This window comes from Oncorhynchus mykiss, chromosome 1 (genome assembly GCF_057628025.1).
Source record: "Oncorhynchus mykiss isolate SJ-2025 chromosome 1, ASM5762802v1, whole genome shotgun sequence".
Classification (NCBI taxonomy): domain Eukaryota; kingdom Metazoa; phylum Chordata; class Actinopteri; order Salmoniformes; family Salmonidae; genus Oncorhynchus; species Oncorhynchus mykiss.
In genome coordinates, this window is record NC_143022.1 from 11,758,575 (window position 1) to 11,780,000 (window position 21,426).

Sequence of the window (21,426 nt, forward strand, 5' to 3'; positions counted from 1 at the left end):
CAGCTGAAGGTGTAGCTAAGCAACCAGGGCAGCTGAAGGTGTAGCTAAGCAACCAGGGCAGCTGAATGTGTAGCTAAGAAACCATGGCAGCTGAAGGTGTAGCTAAGCAACCAGGGCAGCTGAATGTGTAGCTAAGCAACCAGGGCAGCTGAAGGTGTAGCTAAGCAACCAGGGCAGCTGAATGTGTAGCTAAGCAACCAGGGCAGCTGAATGTGTAGCAAAGCAACCAGGGCAGCTGAATGTGTAGCTAAGCAACCGTGGCAGCTGAAGGTGTAGCTAAGCAACCGTGGCAGCTGATGGTGTAGCTAAGCAACCAGGGCAGCTGAAGGTATAGCTAAGCAACCAGGGCAGCTGAAGGTGTAGCTAAGCAACCAGGGCAGCTGAAGGTGTAGCAAAGCAACCAGGGCAGTTGAATTTGTAACTAAGCAACCAGGGCAGCTGAATGTGTAGCTAAGAAACCATGGCAGCTGAATGTGTAGCTAAGCAACTGTGGCAGCTGAAGGTGTAGCTAAGAAACCATGGCAGCTGAAGGTGTAGCTAAGCAACCGTGGGAGCTGAAAGTGTAGCTAAGCAACCAGGGCAGCTGAAGGTGTAGCTAAGCAACCAGGGCAGCTGAAGGTGTAGCTAAGCAACCAGGGCAGCTGAAGGTGTAGCAAGGCAACCAGGGCAGCTGAATGTGTAGCTAAGCAACCAGGGCAGCTGAATGTGTAGCTAAGCAACCAGGGCAGCTGAATGTGTAGCTAAGCAACCAGGGCAGCTGAAGGTGTAGCTAAGCAACCAGGGCAGCTGAAGGTGTAGCTAAGCAACCAGGGCAGCTGAAGGTGTAGCTAAGCAACCAGGGCAGCTGAATGTGTAGCTAAGAAACCATGGCAGCTGAAGGTGTAGCTAAGCAACCAGGGCAGCTGAATGTGAGCTAAGCAACCAGGGCAGCTGAAGGTGTAGCTAAGCAACCAGGGCAGCTGAATGTGTAGCTAAGCAACCAGGGCAGCTGAAGGTGTAGCAAAGCAACCAGGGCAGCTGAATGTGTAGCTAAGCAACTGTGGCAGCTGAAGGTGTAGCTAAGAAACCATGGCAGCTGAAGGTGTAGCTAAGCAACCAGGGCAGCTGAAGATGTAGCTAAGCAACAGATTGAACACCATTTCCTTACCTGAGCGCAGCTGTTTGATTCGCCCGTTACTTGCGTTGGGGTCTATGGGCAGAAAGTCCTTAAACCAGGTGATTTCTGGGTCGGGGTTGCCGCTGGCAGCACAGAGCATGGTGGCCGTCCGGGTCCGCTCGACCACCTTCAGCTGGGGACCCATGTCTATGTTGGGGAATCCTCCAGGGAGCAAGTCCTCTGTAGAAGGGAGAAAGGAAAAATACATGGTTATTGGTGTTGGTTAAGTTAATTCACTAGTTACTCTGCTTCTGCAGTAGCACTACTCCATAGCGAGTCTAAATAAGTGCTAATCAACCAGAACACTTTTAGGTACTTGGTAAAACATGAATTAATGTCCTGCTTTAATGTTCCCTGAGAGTCACAAGAGGGATCACTATATCCATTCTAACACAGCTCAATCCAAATACCACTCTTTACACATAGGGAACAAAATTGCATGAGAGATATGTCAAAATGAAATCCTCTCTTCCTTGAATATCATGATTGTGTGTCCTAACTGTAACCTGTTATTTACAGTAGCCATTCACACTCCATTAGTTCCAACCAGATATCCTAATCTGAATCGGGTTTAGATAACAGCAGACAGCTACACCTCTAGAGCCCGAGATTACGCTGGGCGCAGAGACACCTCGGATAAACCAATAAAGCAGATGAGGATCATCTTGATGAGGCCAGAAAACAGCAGTCCTCTGAGTCCTGAGAAGTCCCGACCTCAAGCAGGAGACGTTGGAACCCAGGGAGGGGAAAAGCAAACCAGAGACACCTGCTTCCGACTTCCTTGTTCTGAACGGGTTTACCGGGCTAAACCAATCGGAGTAGACACGCAGCAGCCCACACAAACAAAACCGACCAATCAGAATACAACACCTGAATCTCAAGTACCTGTGAGTGAGTACTCAAAAACATCTAAAACAGGGCCTCCCGGGTGGCGCAGTGGTTAAGGGCGCTGTACTGCAGCGCCAGCTGTGCCATCAGAGACTCTGGGTAACCGGCCGCGACCGGGAGGTCCGTGGGGCGACGCACAATTGGCCTAGCGTCGTCCGGGTTAGGGAGGGCTTGGCCGGTAGGGATGTCCTTGTCTCATCGCGCACCCCACTCAACCCCATCCCACCACACTCAACCCCATCACACCCAACCCCACTCCACCCCATCCCATCACAACACACCCAACCACACCCAACCCCATCCCACCAACCCCACTCCACCACACCTAACCCCATCCCACCCCATCCCACTCCACCACACCCAACCCTACCCCACCACACACCACACCCAACCCCACCACACCCAACCCCATCCCATCCCACCACACCCAACCCCACTCCACTCCACCACACTACACCCAACCCCACCACACCCCACCACACCCCACCCATCACTCAACCCCAGACCCCACCCAACCACACCCCACCCCATCCCATCCCAACACACCCAACCACACCCAACCCCATCCCACCAACCCCACTCCACCACACCCAACCCCATCCCACCCCATCACACCCAACCCTACCCCACCACACACCACACCCAACCCCACCACACCCAACCCCATCCCATCCCACCACACCCAACCCCACTCCACTCCACTCCACCACACTACACCCAACCCCACCACACCCCACCCATCACTCAACCCCAGACCCCACCCAACCACACCCCACTCCACCACACTCAACCCCATCCCATCCCACCACACCCAACCTGACTCCACCCGACCACATCTAAACCCACCCCACTACACCCAACCCCACCACACCACACCCCACCCATCACTCAAACCCAGACCACACCTCCACCCTACCCCACACTCCACCGCACCCAGACCATACCCCAAACCACACGGCTATGATTAGAGGAGTGCCCAAAGGAGTGCTCTGTCAATCACCACTGGTCTTTCCATAAAGAAACAATCTTAACACGAGCCACAGCACACTTTCGATCAGGGAAGGTAACATACAACACTTGTAGGCTAATTATCCATTCAGTCATTGTACACTGCGGCAACTTAGCAATTACTGTACTTGATCATGCAAGCTGAACGAATTAAGAGCTATCGAGCAACAAGGGGCTAGTTAGCGCTTCTTAACTAGCAGTGCCCCATGTTATTAGCATGGGGACTCTCCCACTGTCTGTTGCGAGTCTCCTAACAAGGGTTCTGGAGCTTTCCTCACGCTTGACCGCTACTCAGAAGAGCCAAGTTGTGACTCACGGTTGGGAATTGAAAATCATCTGGGCCTATCCCCTGACCCCTCTGGCCACTGATCCAGCTGTGAGGGAAAGATGGGGCCGCAGAAGTAATCTCTCATCTTCAGGGTACGGACAATGACCTCACATGCGCCAGACATCACAGTGGGCATGTCGGTGCCTGGAGACCACTCGATTGAGGAAATAAGGCCAGTCAGTTTAGTTTGAGTCATGGGGAAGAGTGGCACAAGCAGGGATAAGCAGCTGCCCAGGGAGAATGAGAGAGAGAGAGAGAGAGAGAGAGAAAGAGATAGAACAAGGTGAAGAAAAGAGAGTGAAGAAAAGAGAGCAGACAGCGAGAGAGAAAGAATGAGAGACAAGCCTCTAAAGTAAGGCCCACTCATAGGCTTCCAAGCATGAGGGCTGATACTAGCAGAGAGGACTATAAATTTGCAGAATCCTCTCCATCGATTACTAACGGATGCTGATGTATGATCTCTTTGTCCTGCGGTTCCCCTGAGGGTAGAAAGCTGCAGCGAGCCTGTATCTCATCCCACACTTGATGGTACAGAACTGTGTGAGTCTCCCTTACTCTCTCTCTCTCTCTCTACTTGTGCCTCTGTGACATCAATGTGCTGTGTGTTAGACGCGTTAAGTGTTGTGGTCCTCCTCCGGTTACATTGGCAGGACACACCTGCTTTCCCCCCCCACAAGAGGCAGGACACACCTGCTTTTTCCCCCCACAAGAGGCAGGACACACCTGCTTTTTCCCCCCACAAGAGGCAGGACACACCTGCTCCCCCCCCCCCCCCCCCCCACAAGAGGCAGGACACACCTGCTTTTTTCCCCCACAAGAGGCAGGACACACCTGCTTCCCCCCCCCCCCCACAAGAGGCAGGACACACCTGCTTTTTCCCCCCACAAGAGGCAGGACACACCTGCTTTCCCCCCCACAAGAGGCAGGACACACCTGCTTTTCCCCCCACAAGAGGCAGGACACACCTGCTTTTCTCCCCACAAGAGGCAGGACACACCTGCTTTTCCCCCCACAAGAGGCAGGACACACCTGCTTTTCCCCCCCACAAGAGGCAGGACACACCTGCTTTTTCCCCCCACAAGAGGCAGGACACACCTGCTTTTTCCCCCCACAAGAGGCAGGACACACCTGCTCCCCCCCCCCCCCCCCCCCCCCCCCCACAAGAGGCAGGACACACCTGCTTCCCCCCCCCCCACAAGAGGCAGGACACACCTGCTTTCCCCCCCCCCCCCCACAAGAGGCAGGACACACCTGCTTTTCCCCCCCACAAGAGGCAGGACACACCTGCTTTTCCCCCCCACAAGAGGCAGGACGCACCTGCTTTTTCCCCCCACAAGAGGCAGGACACACCTGCTTTTTCCCCCCACAAGAGGCAGGACAGGCTGTTCCCCACCCAGTAGTAAATGAAGCCGCAAGAACAATACAACAAGCAATTTAATTTGAGTTGAATTCAAATCGAGCGAGTGATGGAGGGATCAGTGAAGAGATGCATAGAGGAGCTTGGAGTTGCGGAGAATGGGCAAAGGAACGAATGGGCAGTCGGGGGAACAAGAAGTGCAGGGGTGGACGAATCACGGTGCAATTATGCTATCATTACCCGCTGCTCCTGATCGGAGACAGCAGACTAAAAATCCCCCTTCTATTAGCATCCCCAGGAATGGTGTCTGATACAATCTCCCCTGCAGCTTAGGGAGCACTGTCGATAAAACCTGCCGTGCAAGAATAAATAAAACACTGTTTCAAAGAAAATAACGTTAGTTCAGGGTTAGCCAGCCTGAGAAAAGGGGAAGAAAAGAGAGCGGGAAAGAGTGAGAGAAGGAGAGAGGGAGAGAAGGAGAGAGGGAGAGAAGCCAATGACGAGGGCTGATTGTACCCTGAGGGTGTCCTAGGACTGCCAGTGATTATATGTGTGTACGATGCACACTGGTGCTCTCCGCAATGACAAATCTTCGGCGCAAATCGAATCAGCCATGCTGCGACCCGATCGGTCAGTCGAAAAGCCATTGTTTCATTTGCCAGAAGGGCCTCCGAACGCGCGCCGCTCATCATCACGTTGCAGAGCATTTGTCATTCACGCTGCGACTGGATTTTTACACAGACAGCAATTACACCCCCGCCTGAGTCGGCTCCTCTGTCCTGCCATGCATGCCTGTACATGTTTTAAGGCTACAGCTAATACACCAACTCTCCACAAACATCCTTCATTGGAGGGATTCAAACAAACCATAGAATCAAAATATCCCAGATTACTCAGCAATTACATTGGCTTTCGCAGGGGAGGGGTGACATTGAAAGCATACATTACCCAGCATGCAAACCAGGATGTCGCCCCCATATTTATCGAGGGCTTTTGTTTCCTGTCGCTTTCAGAAAACATTTTCATGCTTGAAATTGGCAGCGTCACGCAATTACGTGTTGGCACTCTTGCCCGACAAATTGGCATCTGGGCAGCTCGGTCTGACATTGGCCATCCTCAGAGGATGATGAGCGTCTGAAAATGGTGTCATGATGATGATCACAAAGTTGGATTACATCCGTTATCTACGCCATCCAACCGCTGGCTGAGGACTCAGATATCCAATGGTTACCCTCCTTCTCCAGTAGCAGACTTTTTCCTTTTTGTTTCTCTAGTCTTTGGCTATGCTGCTGACGGAGCAAATTATGCTGGTGGCGCTCATTATCTCTGATTATCTTTAATTGTGATGCATTGTTTAATGTCATTATGCAAGCGACAGATGCAAAGCCTTTAATCTGATCGGTTAGCTTAGCACCCGCGTCTGTGGACTCGTGTCATGGGTGCTGTCATGTCCCCTTCCTTGTTTCTGAGAGCTACAACCTACTTGAGCTGGTCATCTCCTCTGAGTTTTTACACACAAAGGAATCCCGTTTCTAACTGAATCCCAGTTTCACCCTTTTCCTGACCTGGACCTGTGAATCGGGTGTAAAGTACAACTTGATAGAGCAGCTATTGGAAAGAGGGAAAGACATTTTGGGTCCGTGTAATGATTTCACCCTTTCTGATAGGCTGGCATCAAAGCTCTTTTGACTGAACCATTCAGTACCATACCAAAAACAACAGTTTCCCCCATCACGGCCTGGGACTGCAGCAAATGCCATTGGTGAACCTCCATTGTGCACTTACTACTTACATTGATATGTTCACTTTCCAAAATGATCTAATTTCATCTGTGGAATAACCAGGTTAACGGATTACCACTCGCCACAGCCAGCGACGGGGCTTTAGAAAAGGCTGTGTATTTATATTACAGAGAGTGAGGGAGGGGGGTGAGTGCTGGGGCTGCGGAGACAGAAAGAGAGAGTGAGGGAGGGGGGTGAGTGCTGGGGCTGCGGAGACAGAAAGAGAGAGTGAGGGAGGGGGGTGAGTGCTGGGGCTGCGGAGACAGAAAGAGAGAGGGAGGGGGATGAGTGCTGTGGCTGCAGAGGCAGAAAGCGAGAGTGAGGGAGGGGGATGAGTGCTGTGGCTGCAGAGGCAGAAAGAGAGAGTGAGGGAGGGGGATGAGTGCTGGGGCTGCAGAGACAGAAAGAGAGAGGGAGGGGGATGAGTGCTGGGGCTGAGGAGACAGAAAGAGAGAGTGAGGGAGGGGGATGATTGATGGGGCTGCGGAGGCAGAAAGAGAGAGTGAGGGAGGGGGATGAGTGCTGGGGCTGCAGAGGCAGAAAGAGAGAGGGAGGGGGATGAGTGCTGGGGCTGCAGAGGCAGAAAGAGAGAGGGAGGGGGATGAGTGCTGGGGCTGCAGAGGCAGAAAGAGAGAGTGAGGGAGGGGGATGAGTGCTGGGGCTGCAGAGGCAGAAAGAGAGAGTGAGGGAGGGGGATGAGTGCTGGGGCTGCGGAGGCAGAAAGAGAGAGTGAGGGAGGGGGATGAGTGCTGGGGCTGCAGAGACAGAAAGAGAGAGGGAGGGGGATGAGTGCTGGGGCTGCAGAGACAGAAAGAGAGAGGGAGGGGGATGAGTGCTGGGGCTGCAGAGGCAGAAAGAGAGAGGGAGGGGGATGAGTGCTGGGGCTGCAGAGACAGAAAGAGAGAGGGAGGGGGATGAGTGCTGGGGCTGCAGAGGCAGAAAGAGAGAGTGAGGGAGGGGGATGAGTGCTGGGGCTGCAGAGGCAGAAAGAGAGAGTGAGGGAGGGGGATGAGTGCTGGGGCTGCGGAGGCAGAAAGAGAGAGTGAGGGAGGGGGATGATTGATGGGGCTGCAGAGGCAGAAAGAGAGAGTGAGGGAGGGGGATGAGTGCTGGGGCTGCAGAGGCAGAAAGAGAGAGTGAGGGAGGGGGATGAGTGCTGGGGCTGCAGAGGCAGAAAGAGGGAGTGAGGGAGGGGGATGAGTGCTGGGGCTGAGGAGACAGAAAGAGAGAGTGAGGGAGGGGGATGAGTGCTGGGGCTGAGGAGACAGAAAGAGAGAGGGAGGGGGATGAGTGCGGGGGCTGCAGAGGCAGAAAGAGAGAGTGAGGGAGGGGGATGAGTGCTGGGGCTGCAGAGACAGAAAGAGAGAGTGAGGGAGGGGGATGAGTGCTGGGGCTGAGGAGAGAAAGAGAGAGTGAGGGAGGGAGATGATTAATGGGGCTGCGGAGACAGAAAGAGAGAGTGAGGGAGGGGGATGAGTGCTGGGGCTGAGGAGGCAGAAAGAGAGAGTGAGGGAGGGGGGTGAGTGCTGGGGCTGCAGAGACAGAAAGAGAGAGTGAGGGAGGGAGCGAGGAATAGAAGAGAAGCCTCAGCATTACCATAGCCTTAAAATAAATAGACATTTAACTAATCTGCATCCCCAGCTGTTTGGAATCTGGAGATGGTCAATTTAATTTGCTGTCCTCCCAGTCCAGGCAGCTGAAGTCACATGATCGGCAGGCAGGCAGGCCCGGCCGGTGTGTGTGAGAAAGAGAGAGAGACAGAGAGACAGAAAGAAAGAGAAAGAAAGAGAGACAGACAGAGAGAAAGTGAGCGAGAGAGAGAGAGAGGGGGTGGGCTTGTGTGAGGCTGAAGAGGGTATGTGGGGGAAAGATAGGTGGTGGCAGAAGTAGTGGGGTAGGAAAACTAATCACGGACTCTTCGCCTTCGTTTTGCTCTCCTTCGGACTCCAATCTCAGGTAGATAATGGGCTCAACCTCTCCCTCCCCGCTCACTGCACTTTCACAGTCGGTGTGCTATATGAGAGGTTATTGGTACCTATTGGTATTCTTCATGCTTATTGCAGGACCAAGGGCGGAATTTACATCCAAATCTCAAAATGGAGAAAAAAAAGTTCAAAACCGTACCATATTGCAATTGAACGAGTTTGTGGGTCAGTTCTTTTTAACATACCGACTGCAGGGTTGCCACAGTGTATCTGTTTGAGGAGAGCGGTTCACGCATCCATTCTGATCCACTGTCTGTGGCCTCAGGAGCATTACAACTATTGGGCTAGTCAATAAAATTGTTCCCTCACTGGAAAAATGACTTTCCTCTGGCATTTGAAGCGGTGCTCTGAGTGTTCCACACAGAATGATCCCTGTAAACCCAGCCTACACCTTTGTTAGGCCACACGTGTAATGTTTTGCAACAGGCAGTGTGTTCATCGCACTGTAACAATGTGTTCCCAGTACTGTAACATCCGCCAGCCAGCGTGTTCCCAGCATTGTAACAGCAGCCTGCAGCAGTGTGTTCCCAGGACTGTAACATCCGCCAGCCAGCGTATTCCCAGCATTGTAACAGCAGCCTGCAGCAGTGTGTTCCCAGTACTGTAACATCCGCCAGCAGCAGTGTGTTCCCATCACTGTAACAGCAGCCAGCAGCAGTATGTTCCCAGCACTGTAACATCTGCCAGCAGCAGTGTGTTCCCATCACTGTAACAGCAGACAGCAGTGGTGTGTTCCCAGCACTGTAACGGAACCAGCAGCAGTGTGTTCCCAGCACTGTAACGGAACCAGCAGCGGTGTGTTCCCATCACTGTAACAGCAGCCAGCAGCGGTGTGTTCCCAGTACTGTAACATCCGCCAGCAGCAGTGTGTTCCCAGTACTGTAACATCCGCCAGCAGCAGTGTGTTCCCATCACTGTAACAGCAGCCAGCAGTGGTGTGTTCCCTTCACTGTAACAGCAGCCAGCAGTGGTGTGTTCCTAACACTGAATCGGCAGCAAGAAGCGGCGTGTTCCAAGCACTGTAACGGAACCAGCAGCAGTGTGTTCCCAGCACTGTAACATCTGCCAGCAGCAGTGTGTTCCCATCACTGTAACAGCAGCCAGCAGTGGTGTGTTCCCTTCACTGTAACAGCAGCCAGCAGCAGTGTGTTCCCATCACTGTAACAGCAGCCAGCAGCAGTGTGTTCCCAGCACTGTAACGGAACCAGCAGCAGTGTGTTCCCAGCACTGTAAAGGTAGCCAGCAGCATTGTGTTCCCAGCACTGTAATGTCAGCCAGCAACGGTGTGTTCCCAGTACTGTAACAGCAGCCAGCAATGGCGTGTTCCCAGTACTGTAACATCCGCCAGCATCAGTGTGTTCCCAGAACTGTAACGGCAGCCACCAGCGGCGTGTTCCCATCACTGTAACAGCAGCCAGCAGCAGTGTGTTCCCAGCACTGTAACGGAACCAGCAGCAGTGTGTTCCCAGCACTGTAACGGCAGCAAGCAGCATTGTTTTCCCAGCACTGCAACAGCAGCCAGCAGCAGTGTGTTCCCATCACTGTAACAGCAGCCAGCAGCGGTGTGTTCCCAGCACTGTAACGGCAGCCAGCAGCGGTGTGTTCCCAGCACTGTAATAGCAGCCAGCAGCTGTATGTTCCCAGCACTGTAACGGCAGCCAGCAGCGGTGTGTTCCCAGCACTGTAACGGTAGCCAGCAGCGGTGTGTTCCCAGCACTGTAACGGCAGCCAGCAGCGGTGTGTTCCCAGCACTGTAACAGCAGCCAGCAGCAGTGTGTTCCCATCACTGTAACAGCAGCCAGCAGCGGTGTGTTCCCAGCACTGTAATAGCAGCCAGCAGCAGTGTGTTCCCATCACTGTAACAGCAGCCAGCAGCGGTGTGTTCCCAGCACTGTAACGGCAGCCAGCAGCGGTGTGTTCCCAGCACTGTAACAGCAGCCAGCAGCAGTGTGTTCCCATCACTGTAACGGCAGCCAGCAGCAGTGTGTTCCCAGCACTGCAACGGCAGCCAGCAGCAGTGTGTTCCCATCACTGTAACGGCAGCCAGCAGCAGTGTGTTCCCATCACTGTAACAGCAGCAGTGTGTTCCCAGCACTGTAACGGCAGCCAGCAGCAGTGTGTTCCCAGCACTGTAACAGCAGCCAGCAGCAGTGTGTTCCCAGCACTGTAACGGCAGCCACCAGCGTCGTGTTCCCAGCACTGTAACGGCAGCCAGCAGCAGTGTGTTCCCAGCACTGTAACAGCAGCAGTGTGTTCCCAGCACTGTAACGGCAGCCAGCAGCTGTATGTTCCCAGCACTGTAACGGCAGCCAGCAGCAGTGTGTTCCCTGCACTGTAACGGCAGCCAGCAGCGGTGTGTTCCCAGCACTGTAACGGCAGCCTGCAGCTGCATGTTCCCAGCACTGTAATGGCAGCCAGCAGCAGTGTGTTCCCAGCACTGTAACAGCAGCCAGCAGCAGTGTGTTCCCATCACTGTAACGGCAGCCAGCAGCAGTGTGTTCCCAGCAATGTAACAGCAGCCAGCAGCAGTGTGTTCCCATCACTGTAACGGCAGCCAGCAGCAGTGTGTTCCCATCACTGTAACGGCAGCCAGCAGCAGTGTGTTCCCATCACTGTAACGGCAACCAGCAGCAGTGTGTTCCCAGCACTGTAACGGCAGCCAGCAGCGGTGTGTTCCCAGCACTGTAAAAGCAGCCAGTAGCAGCAGTGTTTTTGAGAGCCACTCTCTATAACAACCACAGTTATAGCCTCTTGGGCAGCACGTCTCTGGCTGAAGCCTAAATGTGCCCTTGTGTAATTTCCTGAGGAGTACAGGCTTTCAGTAAACACTTCTATTGTGTGAGACTCCAGGAGAACAGGGTGATCCTAAAGTGCCAAAGGTCTCCACATTTCCCTACTTTGACCTCTCATCACGTTTCCACAACCCCACTCCTTTTCTTCCACCAACCTCCATTCAACCGAACTTTAGCAGCACTGACAGCCCTATGGGCCAGGGGTAGTGTTCCCCAGGGGGTTCTCACAGCAGCTGGTCAGACCTTCGTTCCTCAGCTTCAGAATTTCACAGCTGAGTTCAACGCAGGCCAACACACGCCACCTCTTTCCCTTCTTATTTAAGTGCTTGTTGGTGGACAACTGGAGCTACCACACATGCAGTACAGAACAGTGTCTCCACCGGTCTACCGCCATAGACACGGCAACAGACAAGAGAGAAGTAATTTCTCTGGACAGCGCCAAACCATCTCATGCCTGCCAGGAGAGGCAGTAAAAAAAAAATCAAGAGAAAAAAACCTCTACTCTACTGTTCATATATTTCAGCCAGTGAAGTTTTCCCCCAGCGCGCCAGCTCGCTCGGGCTCCTGAGTGGCCCGGGGTAGACAGGCAAACTCCAGGGGAGACAGGAGATGAGGCCGGGCCATTAGAGGAAGTGCCTATGATTTGAGAGATGATGTCGAACAGTCAGGTCACATTCGGCAGGAGGCACCTCACGGCCTGGGGCTTTCATTTTCCGTAAACACCGCAATGCTGCCAATTAAACAACTTCCCTTCGATTAGCAGGCCAAATACACAGAAGTACTTAATGCAAAATTGGCCTTATTACTTATATCTGTGTTTCAAGGGGTAGAATTTCTGTTCAAATGTTGACACCCCTCCAGTCAACAAGAAATGCTTAAAATGGTATGAAACACACAAAATAAATTCCAAATGCTGCCTATTTATTCTCTGTGCAACTATGCAAAGTTGAGGCGGAAGCACATGGACAGCGAAGCTGCGTGAGAAGACTTTATTCACCTGAAACAGAGAGGCCTTTCCAGAGAGCCTTCTCTAAGCCCATTTTGCAGCCAGAGCCAAAACAACAATGATTTGAGCTTACGGCTCTGAGCTCCCCACTGAACCTCGACAAAGAAAGCAAAAGGAAATGGAACCACCGCCTTGCAGTAGCCTGGATCCCTGATCAACCCAAGCTAACACAGCGCAAACATCTGAATGGTTTCAAAATGAAGGAGATAATTGTGAGCGGTTGGGGGGGGGGGGGGGGGGGGGGGCATTGTCCACATTGTCCTCTAGGGCCATTAGCTTGGCGCAATTAAGCCTCTAATAACAGGGTGGGAGGCACCTTTTGCGAGGGGAGCAACAATTACGAAAACATGTTTTGCGATAAATGGGGAAAGGACAAATGGCTGATGGTTTGGTAATTGCTTATTGCTGCTAAGAGCCGTGGAGGCAACAAGCAGGCAATAGGGGGGGTCATAGGGGGGTGGACCCTCGCTAGGGAGGACGATCGGAGACGGTTGAATAAATAAATCGCTTAAAAACACGACAAGCGTGAGAGGATGTGCTTGGAATGACAATGGGCCAGAGGGAAAGAGAGGACATTGCCTTTGTGAGAGTGACAGGACACAAGAGGGGAATATTCATGTGGATGACCCTTTTAACCCAATGAGTCCCACCGTGATACCAGCACAATTTGGACTTCTAACCCGTATTAAACATTTTGTGTTTAAGCTACAGACTTCTGGGTTGTACCTTTGGATTCACATATTTCAATTGTATCCAACATTAGCCTGTATGATTACTAGAGGCTGAGCTAGAGCGGTGTTTGTGAGACAAAGGCGGATCCTGAAGGAGCCCTGGTCCGGGTCATCTACAAAAAACACCTGTGGAGTCCGAATGGTTTGAGTTACAAACTATTAGCTCTGTATGAAAAGCTGAGACTCTCACGAACAAATGTGACATGCATGTCGCTCACAAGCTAGACAAGAGTCGCTAGAAGGTAAGGGGTTCATCTACACAGAAGATCACAGGTAATCCATGGACATTGTGTCTATAATACTGTAATAAGCTCACATAGTTGCTGTCACAAACTCCACACAGTCGTCACTGAGTAGTTGGATATTAATTTCCCACTGAGTAAATAATTTATGTACTTACAGCTTCATATACATGTTGCTTTGTTTTTGCTTTGGCTCGGCTTATTGTTGCATTGACATTTGTTTATGTCAAATTGTTTTGTGTTCTACTTGTAGCCCTGGTTGTCCTGAAAAGAACATGGTAAAGCACTTCATTATGAGGCTAAATATAAGGACTGATCAGGCAGATACATGGTAAAAAAAGTCATTATGAGGTTAAATATAAGGGCTGATCAGACATGGTAAAAAAGTAATTATGAGGTTAAATATAAGGGCTGGACAGACAGACACATAAAAGTCAGATAAAAATAAAGCAGATTTTTGCTGGGGTCTCGGAACTGATAGGGTTAAAAGTGAAGAAGCCAGGCTACAATTTCAACATCATTTTCTGGGAATACCGGTCTTCGACTGAAGAATTGGCGACAGTGGTTTAACTTTCACTCGATCAACAGTGCACATGCCAGGAACAACAAGGAAGTACATTTAAAAACAAAAATAGGACACTGTCATATAAACAAACCATCCCCCTTCAACTCCTTAAATGACCCAGCATGATGCCCGTTCAGGTCAGAACAGAGTTCAGAATCCACCAAAAACTCAACAGAAGTCAACATTGAGTCTTAGTACCACCAAGCACACAGTGCTAATTTAGCATCCTGTGGCTCTGAAAGAAAAGGAGTGTCTGTTTCCTTTCCGTCCGATCATCTCCTGATGCTGATGAGCGTCGGTTAGCGTAAACAAGCATCTCAGTGAGGAGTTGATGGAGAGGTAGTAGAGAGAGTGGGGAAAAAAGGCAAACAGCGAGCTCAGGGAACAGATGTTCATTTTGCATGGTCCAGTGCCAACTGCAGTGCCTGGTGGAGCGAGCGGGTTCCAGAAGGAAGAGACGAAGGGCAGGGCTAGAGCTGAGGATTCTTTAAACATTAACTGCTGCTCCTCCTGAATCCAGTCAGGCTGGGGAAGAGCTCTAGAGCCGAAGCACTGTAATATAGGAAAAGCCTACCGGAGACCATGTCCATTCCTTTCTCCTTTACTCTATTTATGATGCTCGCTCTGCATCTCTTTATGATGCTCGCTCTGCCTCTCTTTATGATGCTCGCTCTGCATCTCTTTACAATGCTCGCTCTGCCTCTCTTTATGATGCTCGCTCTGCATCTCTTTATGACGCTCGCTCTGCCTCTCTTTATGATGCTCGCTCTGCATCTCTTTACAATGCTCGCTCTGCATCTCTTTATGATGCTCGCTCTGCCTCTCTTTATGATGCTCGCTCTGCATCTCTTTATGAGGCCATCTCTACCTCTCTTTACAATGCTCGTTCTGCCTCTCTTTACAATGCTCGCTCTGCCTCTCTTTACGATGCTCGCTCTGCCTCTCTTTACGATGCTCGCTCTGCCTCTCTTTATGATGCTCGCTCTGCCTCTCTTTACTATGCTCGCTCTGCCTCTCTTTACGATGCTCGCTCTGCCTCTCTTTACGATGCTCATTCTGCCTCTCTTTACGATGCTCGCTCTACCTCTATGATGCTCGCTCTACATCTCTTTATGATGCTCGCTCTGCCTCTCTTTACGATGCTCGCTCTGCCTCTCTTTACGATGCTCATTCTGCCTCTCTTTACGATGCTCGCTCTACCTCTCTTTATGATGCTCGCTCTACCTCTCTTTATGATGCTCGCTCTACCTCTCTTTATGATGCGCGCTCTACCTCTCTTTACGATGCTCGTTCTGCCTCTCTTTACGATGCTCGTTTTGCCTCTCTTTACGATGCTTGTTCTGCCTCTCTTTACGATGCTCGTATTGCCTCTCTTTACAATGCTCGCTCTGACGCTCTTTACGATGCTCGCTCTACCTCTCTTTACGATGCTTGTTATGCCTCTCTTTACGATGCTCGCTCTACCTCTCTTTACGATGCGCGCTCTGCCTCTTTTTATGATGCGCGCTCTTCCTCTTTTTACGATGCTCGCTCTACCTCTCTTTATGATGCGCGCTCTGCCTCTCTTTATGATGCTCGCTCTACCTCTATGATGCACGCTCTGCCTCTCTTTACGATGCGTGCTCTGCCTCTCTTTATGATGTGCGCTCTACCTCTCTTTACGATGCGTGCTCTGCCTCTCTTTATGATGCACGCTCTACCTCTCTTTACAATGCGCGCTCTGCCTCTCTTTACGATGCTCGTTTTGCCTCTCTTTACGATGCTCATTCTGCCTCTCTTTACGATGCTCGTTTTGCCTCTCTTTACGATGCTCGCTCTGACGCTCTTTACGATGCTCGCTCTACCTCTCTTTACGATGCTTGTTATGCCTCTCTTTACGATGCTCACTCTCTCTCTTTACGATGCGCGCTCTGCCTCTTTTTATGATGCGCGCTCTGCCTCTCTTTATGATGCTCGCTCTACTTCTCTTTACGATGCGCGCTCTGCCTCTCTTTATGAAGCTCGCTCTACCTCTCTTTAGATGCACGCTCTGCCTCTCCTTACGATGCGTGCTCTGCCTCTCTTTATGATGTGCGCTCTGCGTCTTTATGATGCGCGCTCTGCCTCTCTATGATGCGCGCTCTGCCTCTCTTTATGATGCTCGCTCTGCCTCTCTTTAGATGCACGCTCTGCATCTCTTTATGATGCTCGCTCTGCCTCTCTTTATGATGCTCGCTCTGCATCTCTTTATGAGGCCATCTCTACCTCTCTTTACAATGCTCGCTCTGCCTCTCTTTACGATGCTCGCTCTGCCTCTCTTTACGATGCTCGCTCTGCCTCTCTTTACTATGCTTGCTCTGCCTCTCTTTACGATGCTCGCTCTGCCTCTCTTTACGATGCTCATTCTGCCTCTCTTTGCGATGCTCGCTCTACCTCTATGATGCTCGCTCTACATCTCTTTATGATGCTCGCTCTGCCTCTCTTTACGATGCTCGCTCTGCCTCTCTTTACGATGCTCATTCTGCCTCTCTTTACGATGCTCGCTCTACCTCTCTTTATGATGCTCGCTCTACCTCTCTTTATGATGCTCGCTCTACCTCTCTTTATGATGCGCGCTCTACCTCTCTTTACGATGCTCGTTCTGCCTCTCTTTACGATGCTCGTTTTGCCTCTCTTTACGATGCTTGTTCTGCCTCTCTTTACGATGCTCTTATTGCCTCTCTTTACAATGCTCGCTCTGACGCTCTTTACGATGCTCGCTCTACCTCTCTTTACGATGCTTGTTATGCCTCTCTTTACGATGCTCGCTCTACCTCTCTTTACGATGCGCGCTCTGCCTCTTTTTATGATGCGCGCTCTGCCTCTTTTTACGATGCTCGCTCTACCTCTCTTTATGATGCGCGCTCTGCCTCTCTTTATGATGCTCGCTCTACCTCTATGATGCACGCTCTGCCTCTCCTTACGATGCGTGCTCTGCCTCTCTTTATGATGTGCGCTCTACCTCTCTTTACGATGCGTGCTCTGCCTCTCTTTATGATGCACGCTCTACCTCTCTTTACGATGCGCGCTCTGCCTCTCTTTACGATGCTCGTTTTGCCTCTCTTTATGATGCTCATTCTGCCTCTCTTTACGATGCTCGTTTTGCCTCTCTTTACGATGCTCGCTCTGACGCTCTTTACGATGCTCGCTCTACCTCTCTTTACGATGCTTGTTATGCCTCTCTTTACGATGCTCACTCTACCTCTCTTTACGATGCTCGCTCTACCTCTCTTTACGATGCGCGCTCTGCCTCTCTTTATGAAGCTCGCTCTACCTCTCTTTACGATGCGCGCTCTGCCTCTCTTTACGATGCTCGTTTTGCCTCTCTTCATGATGCTCATTCTGCCTCTCTTTACGGTGCTCGTTTTGCCTCTCTTTACGATGCTCGCTCTGACGCTCTTTACGATGCTCGCTCTACCTCTCTTTACGATGCTTGTTATGCCTCTCTTTACGATGCTCACTCTACCTCTCTTTACGATGCTCGCTCTACCTCTCTTTACGATGCACGCTCTGCCTCTCCTTACGATGCGTGCTCTGCCTCTCTTTATGATGTGCGCTCTGCGTCTTTATGATGCGCGCTCTACCTCTCTATGATGCGCGCTCTGCCTCTCTTTATGATGCTCGCTCTGCCTCTCTTTAGATGCGCGCTCTGCCTCTCTTTAGATGCGCGCTCTGCCTCTCTTTAGATGCGCGCTCTGCCTCTCTTCATGATGCGCGCTCTACCTCTCTTTATGATGCGCGCTCTGCCTCTCTTTATGATGCTCGCTCTATTTCTCTTTTTTGCTTTCTGTCTGTCTTTCGCTCCATGTTTCTTCCAGAGAGTGTTGAAGGACATATATTCAGTGCCTTGTAAAAGTATTCACCCTCCTTGGCATTTTTCTTATTTTGTTGCATTAGAACCTGTAATTTAAATAGATTTTTATTTGGATTTCATGTAATGGACATACACAAAATAGTCGAAATTGGTGAAGTGAAATAAAATGAAAAATATAACTTGTTTAAAAAAATTCCCCCAAATAAATAAACAGAAAAGTGGTGCTCATATGTATTCACCCCTTTGCTATGAAGCCCCTAAATAAGGTCTGGTGCAACCAATTACCTTCAGAAGTTACATAATTAGTTAAATAAAGTCCACCTGTGTGCAATCTAAGTGTCACATGATCTGTCGAATGATCTCAGCATATATACATCTGTTCTGAAAGGCCCCAGAGTCTGCAACACCACTAAGCAAGGAGCACCACCAAGCAAGTGGCACCATTAAGACCAAGGAGCTCTCCAAACAGGTCAGGGACAAAGTTGTGGAGAAGTACAGATCAGGGTTGGGTTATAAAAAATATCTGAAACTTTGAACATCCCATTAAATCCATTATTAAAAAATATAAAGAATATGGCACCACAACAAACCTACCAAGAGCAGGCCGCCCACCAAAACTCACGGACCAGGCAAGGAGGGCATTAATCAGAGAGGCAACAAAGAGACCAAAGATAACCCTGAAGGAGCTGCAAAGCTCCACAGCGGAGTTTGGTTTATCTGTCCATAAGACCACTTTGGTCCACAGAGCTGGGCTATATGGAAGAGTGGCCAGAAAAAAGTAATTGCTTAAAGAAAAAAATAAGCAAACATGTTTGGTGTTCACCAAAAGGCATGTGGAAGACTCCCCAAACATATGGAAGAAGGTACTCTGGTCAGATGAGACAAAAATGTAACTTTTTGGCCATCAAGAAAAATGCTATGTCTGGAGCAAACCCAACACCTCACATCACCCCGAGAACAACATCCCCACAGTGAAGCATGGTGGTGGCAGCATCATGCTGTGGGTATATTTTCATCAGCAGGGACTGGGAAACTGGTCAGAATTGAAGGAATGATGGATGGAGCTAAATACAGGGGAATTCTTGAGGGAAACCTGTTTCAGTCTTCAAGAGATTAGAGACTGGGACGGAGGTTCACCTTCCAGCAGGACGATGACTCTAAGCATACTGCTAAAGCAACACTCGAGTGGTTAAAGGGGAAACATTTGAATGTCTTGGAATGGCCTAGTCAATGCCCAGACCTCAATCCAATTGAGAATCTGTGGTATGACATAAAGATTGCTGTACACCAGCGGAACCCATTCAGTTACGGATGCTCAAGTTTTCCGTTTTTTTTGTGTCTTATTTCTTGTTTGTTTGTTTGTTTTGAATCTTCAAAGTGGTAGGCATGTTGTGTCAATCAAATGATACAACCCCCAAAAAATCTATTTTAATTCCAGGTTGTAAGGCAACAAAATAGGAAAAATGCCAAGGGGGGTGAATACTTTCGCAAGCCACTGTAGTATACTTAATGGCAGAGCAGGCAGTACTAAGCAGTAGCTGTGGCTTGTATTGTAATTCAATTGTTATTTAAGCCTTTATGTGAATTCTCAGAGCGGGGTAAAATGAGGGTGACATACTGAGATTATCATGGAGATATCGAAATCTGTTCCTCCCCCACATATCACGTGTAGAGAACCATCACCCGCTTGGGAACCAAAGGCCTATCAGATCTGCCAGTTGGCGTGGCCTCTGTATTGAATAACTTCAGTCACCTGGGTAGTGGCTTCATGTTTATTCATAAGGACGGTGACCCAGGCCACCTCCCCCAGCTCCTCTTTATTAATGAGCTGGGCCCTCGGAGAAGTTGTCATTTAGCCCCGTTTCCACAGGAACCACCCTTATCTGTTGCTTTCCTTTGTGTATTAGAGCTGGTTTAGTTAAACAGTATATCTATCTGCTTGGTCACCTCCAGTGGTTGAATAAAGCGAGGGAGATACTCAGGTTTACAAGGGTTAAAGAAAGAACTGAACAAGAGGAGAGAAAACAGCATGTCTGATCTCAATTCAGAGAATCACAGGGGCAATCAAACAATTGAGCACTTATTCCCCTGTAAAACCGTCCCGGAGACACTGATCTTTCAATTTAGCCCAGAAAGGCGAGTTACAGCCGACACAGGATCCATTTAGCCAAACTTTCCACAGAGTAATAAACCAATCAGGTCCAATGAGTCTGGCAAAACCTCCCTCCCTCCCACTCTCCCTCCCTCTCCCACTCTTCCTCCCTCCCTCTCCCACTCTCCCTCCAAGGGGCTTCATTGGCATGGGAAACATATGTTAACATTACCAAAGCAAGTGAAGTAGATAATAAACAAAAGTGAAATAAACAATAACAATTAACAGTAAACATTACATTCGCAGAAGTAACAAAAGAATAAAGACAAATGTCATATTATGTATGACAGTGTTGTAGCAATGTGCAAATGGTTAAAATACAAAAGAGAAAATAAATAAACAAATATGGGTTGTATTTACAATGGTGTTTGTTCTTCACTGGTTGCCCTTTTCATGTGGCAACAGGTCACAAATATTTCTGCTGTGATGGCACACTGTGGTATTTCACCCAGCAGATATGGGAGTTTATCAAAATCGGGTTCGTTTTCAAATTCCTTGTGGATCTGTGTAATCTGAGGGAAATATGTGTCTCTAATATGGTTAAACATTTGGCAGGAGGTTAGGAAGTGCAGCTCATTTTCCAACTCATTTTGTGGGCTGTGTTCACATAGCCTGTCTTCTCTTGAGAGCCAGGTCTGCCTACAGTGGCCTTTCTCAATAGCAAGGCTATTCTCACTGAGTCTGTCAATACGTGCGTCTGTACAGTCACAGATAGTCTAAGATTTCCTTAAGTTTGGGTCAGTCACAGTAGTCAGGTATTCTGCCCCTGTGTACTCTCTGTTTAAGGCCAAATAGCATTCCAGTTTGCTCTTTCCAATGTGTCAAGTAATTATCTTTTGTTTTCTCAAGATTTCGTTGGGTCTAATTGTGTTGCTGTCCTGGGGTTGTGTGGGCTCTGTTTGTGTTTGTGAACAGAGCCCCAGGACCTCTTCTCCAGGTTCATCTCTCTGTAGGTGATGACTTTGTTATGAAAGGTTTGGGAATTGCTTCCTTTTAGGTGGTTGTAGAATTTAACTGATCTTTTCTGGATTTTGATAATTAGCGGGTATCGGCCCAATTCTGCTCTGCAGCATTATTTGGTGTTTTACATTGTACACATAGGATATTTTTGCAGAGTCTGCATGCAGAGTCTCAATTTGGTATTTGTTTTGTTTTGTGAATTCTTTGGTTGTTGAGCGGACCCCGACCTCACAACCATAAATGGCAATAGATTCTATAACTCATTCAATTGTTTTTAGCCAGATAATAATTGGTATATAAAATGTTATGTTCCTTTTGATGGCATAGAAGGCCCTTCTTGCCTTGTCTCTCAGATAATTCACAGCTTTATTACCTGTGGCACTGATGTTTAAGCCAAGGTATGTATCATTTGTTGTGTGCTCTAGGGAAATGGTGTCTAGATGGAATTTGTATTTGTGGTCCTGGAGACTGGACCTTTTTTGGAACACCATTATTTTTGGTCTTACTGGGATTTACTGTCATGGCCCAGGTCTGACATAATCTGTGTAGAAGATCTAAATGCTGCTGTAGGCCCTCCTTGGTTGGTGACAGAAGCACCAGATCATCAGCAAACAGTAGATATTTGACTTCAGATTCTAGTAGG

At 49.7% G+C, this 21,426-nt stretch overlaps 1 protein-coding gene across 18 annotated transcripts in view; it reads right to left on the reverse strand.

Annotated features, from left to right (window-relative positions):
• The window catches only part of LOC110522842 (receptor-type tyrosine-protein phosphatase S), a 392,578-nt gene that overhangs the window by 149,185 nt on the left and 221,967 nt on the right, over window positions 1-21,426 (reverse strand). For all 18 annotated transcript variants that reach the window (XM_090242145.1, XM_090241934.1, XM_090241807.1 and 15 more), the window contains one exon: window positions 1,148-1,336. In XM_090242145.1, coding sequence (XP_090098271.1) covers window positions 1,148-1,336 — 189 coding nt within the window. The remainder of the gene's footprint in view (window positions 1-1,147; window positions 1,337-21,426) is intronic.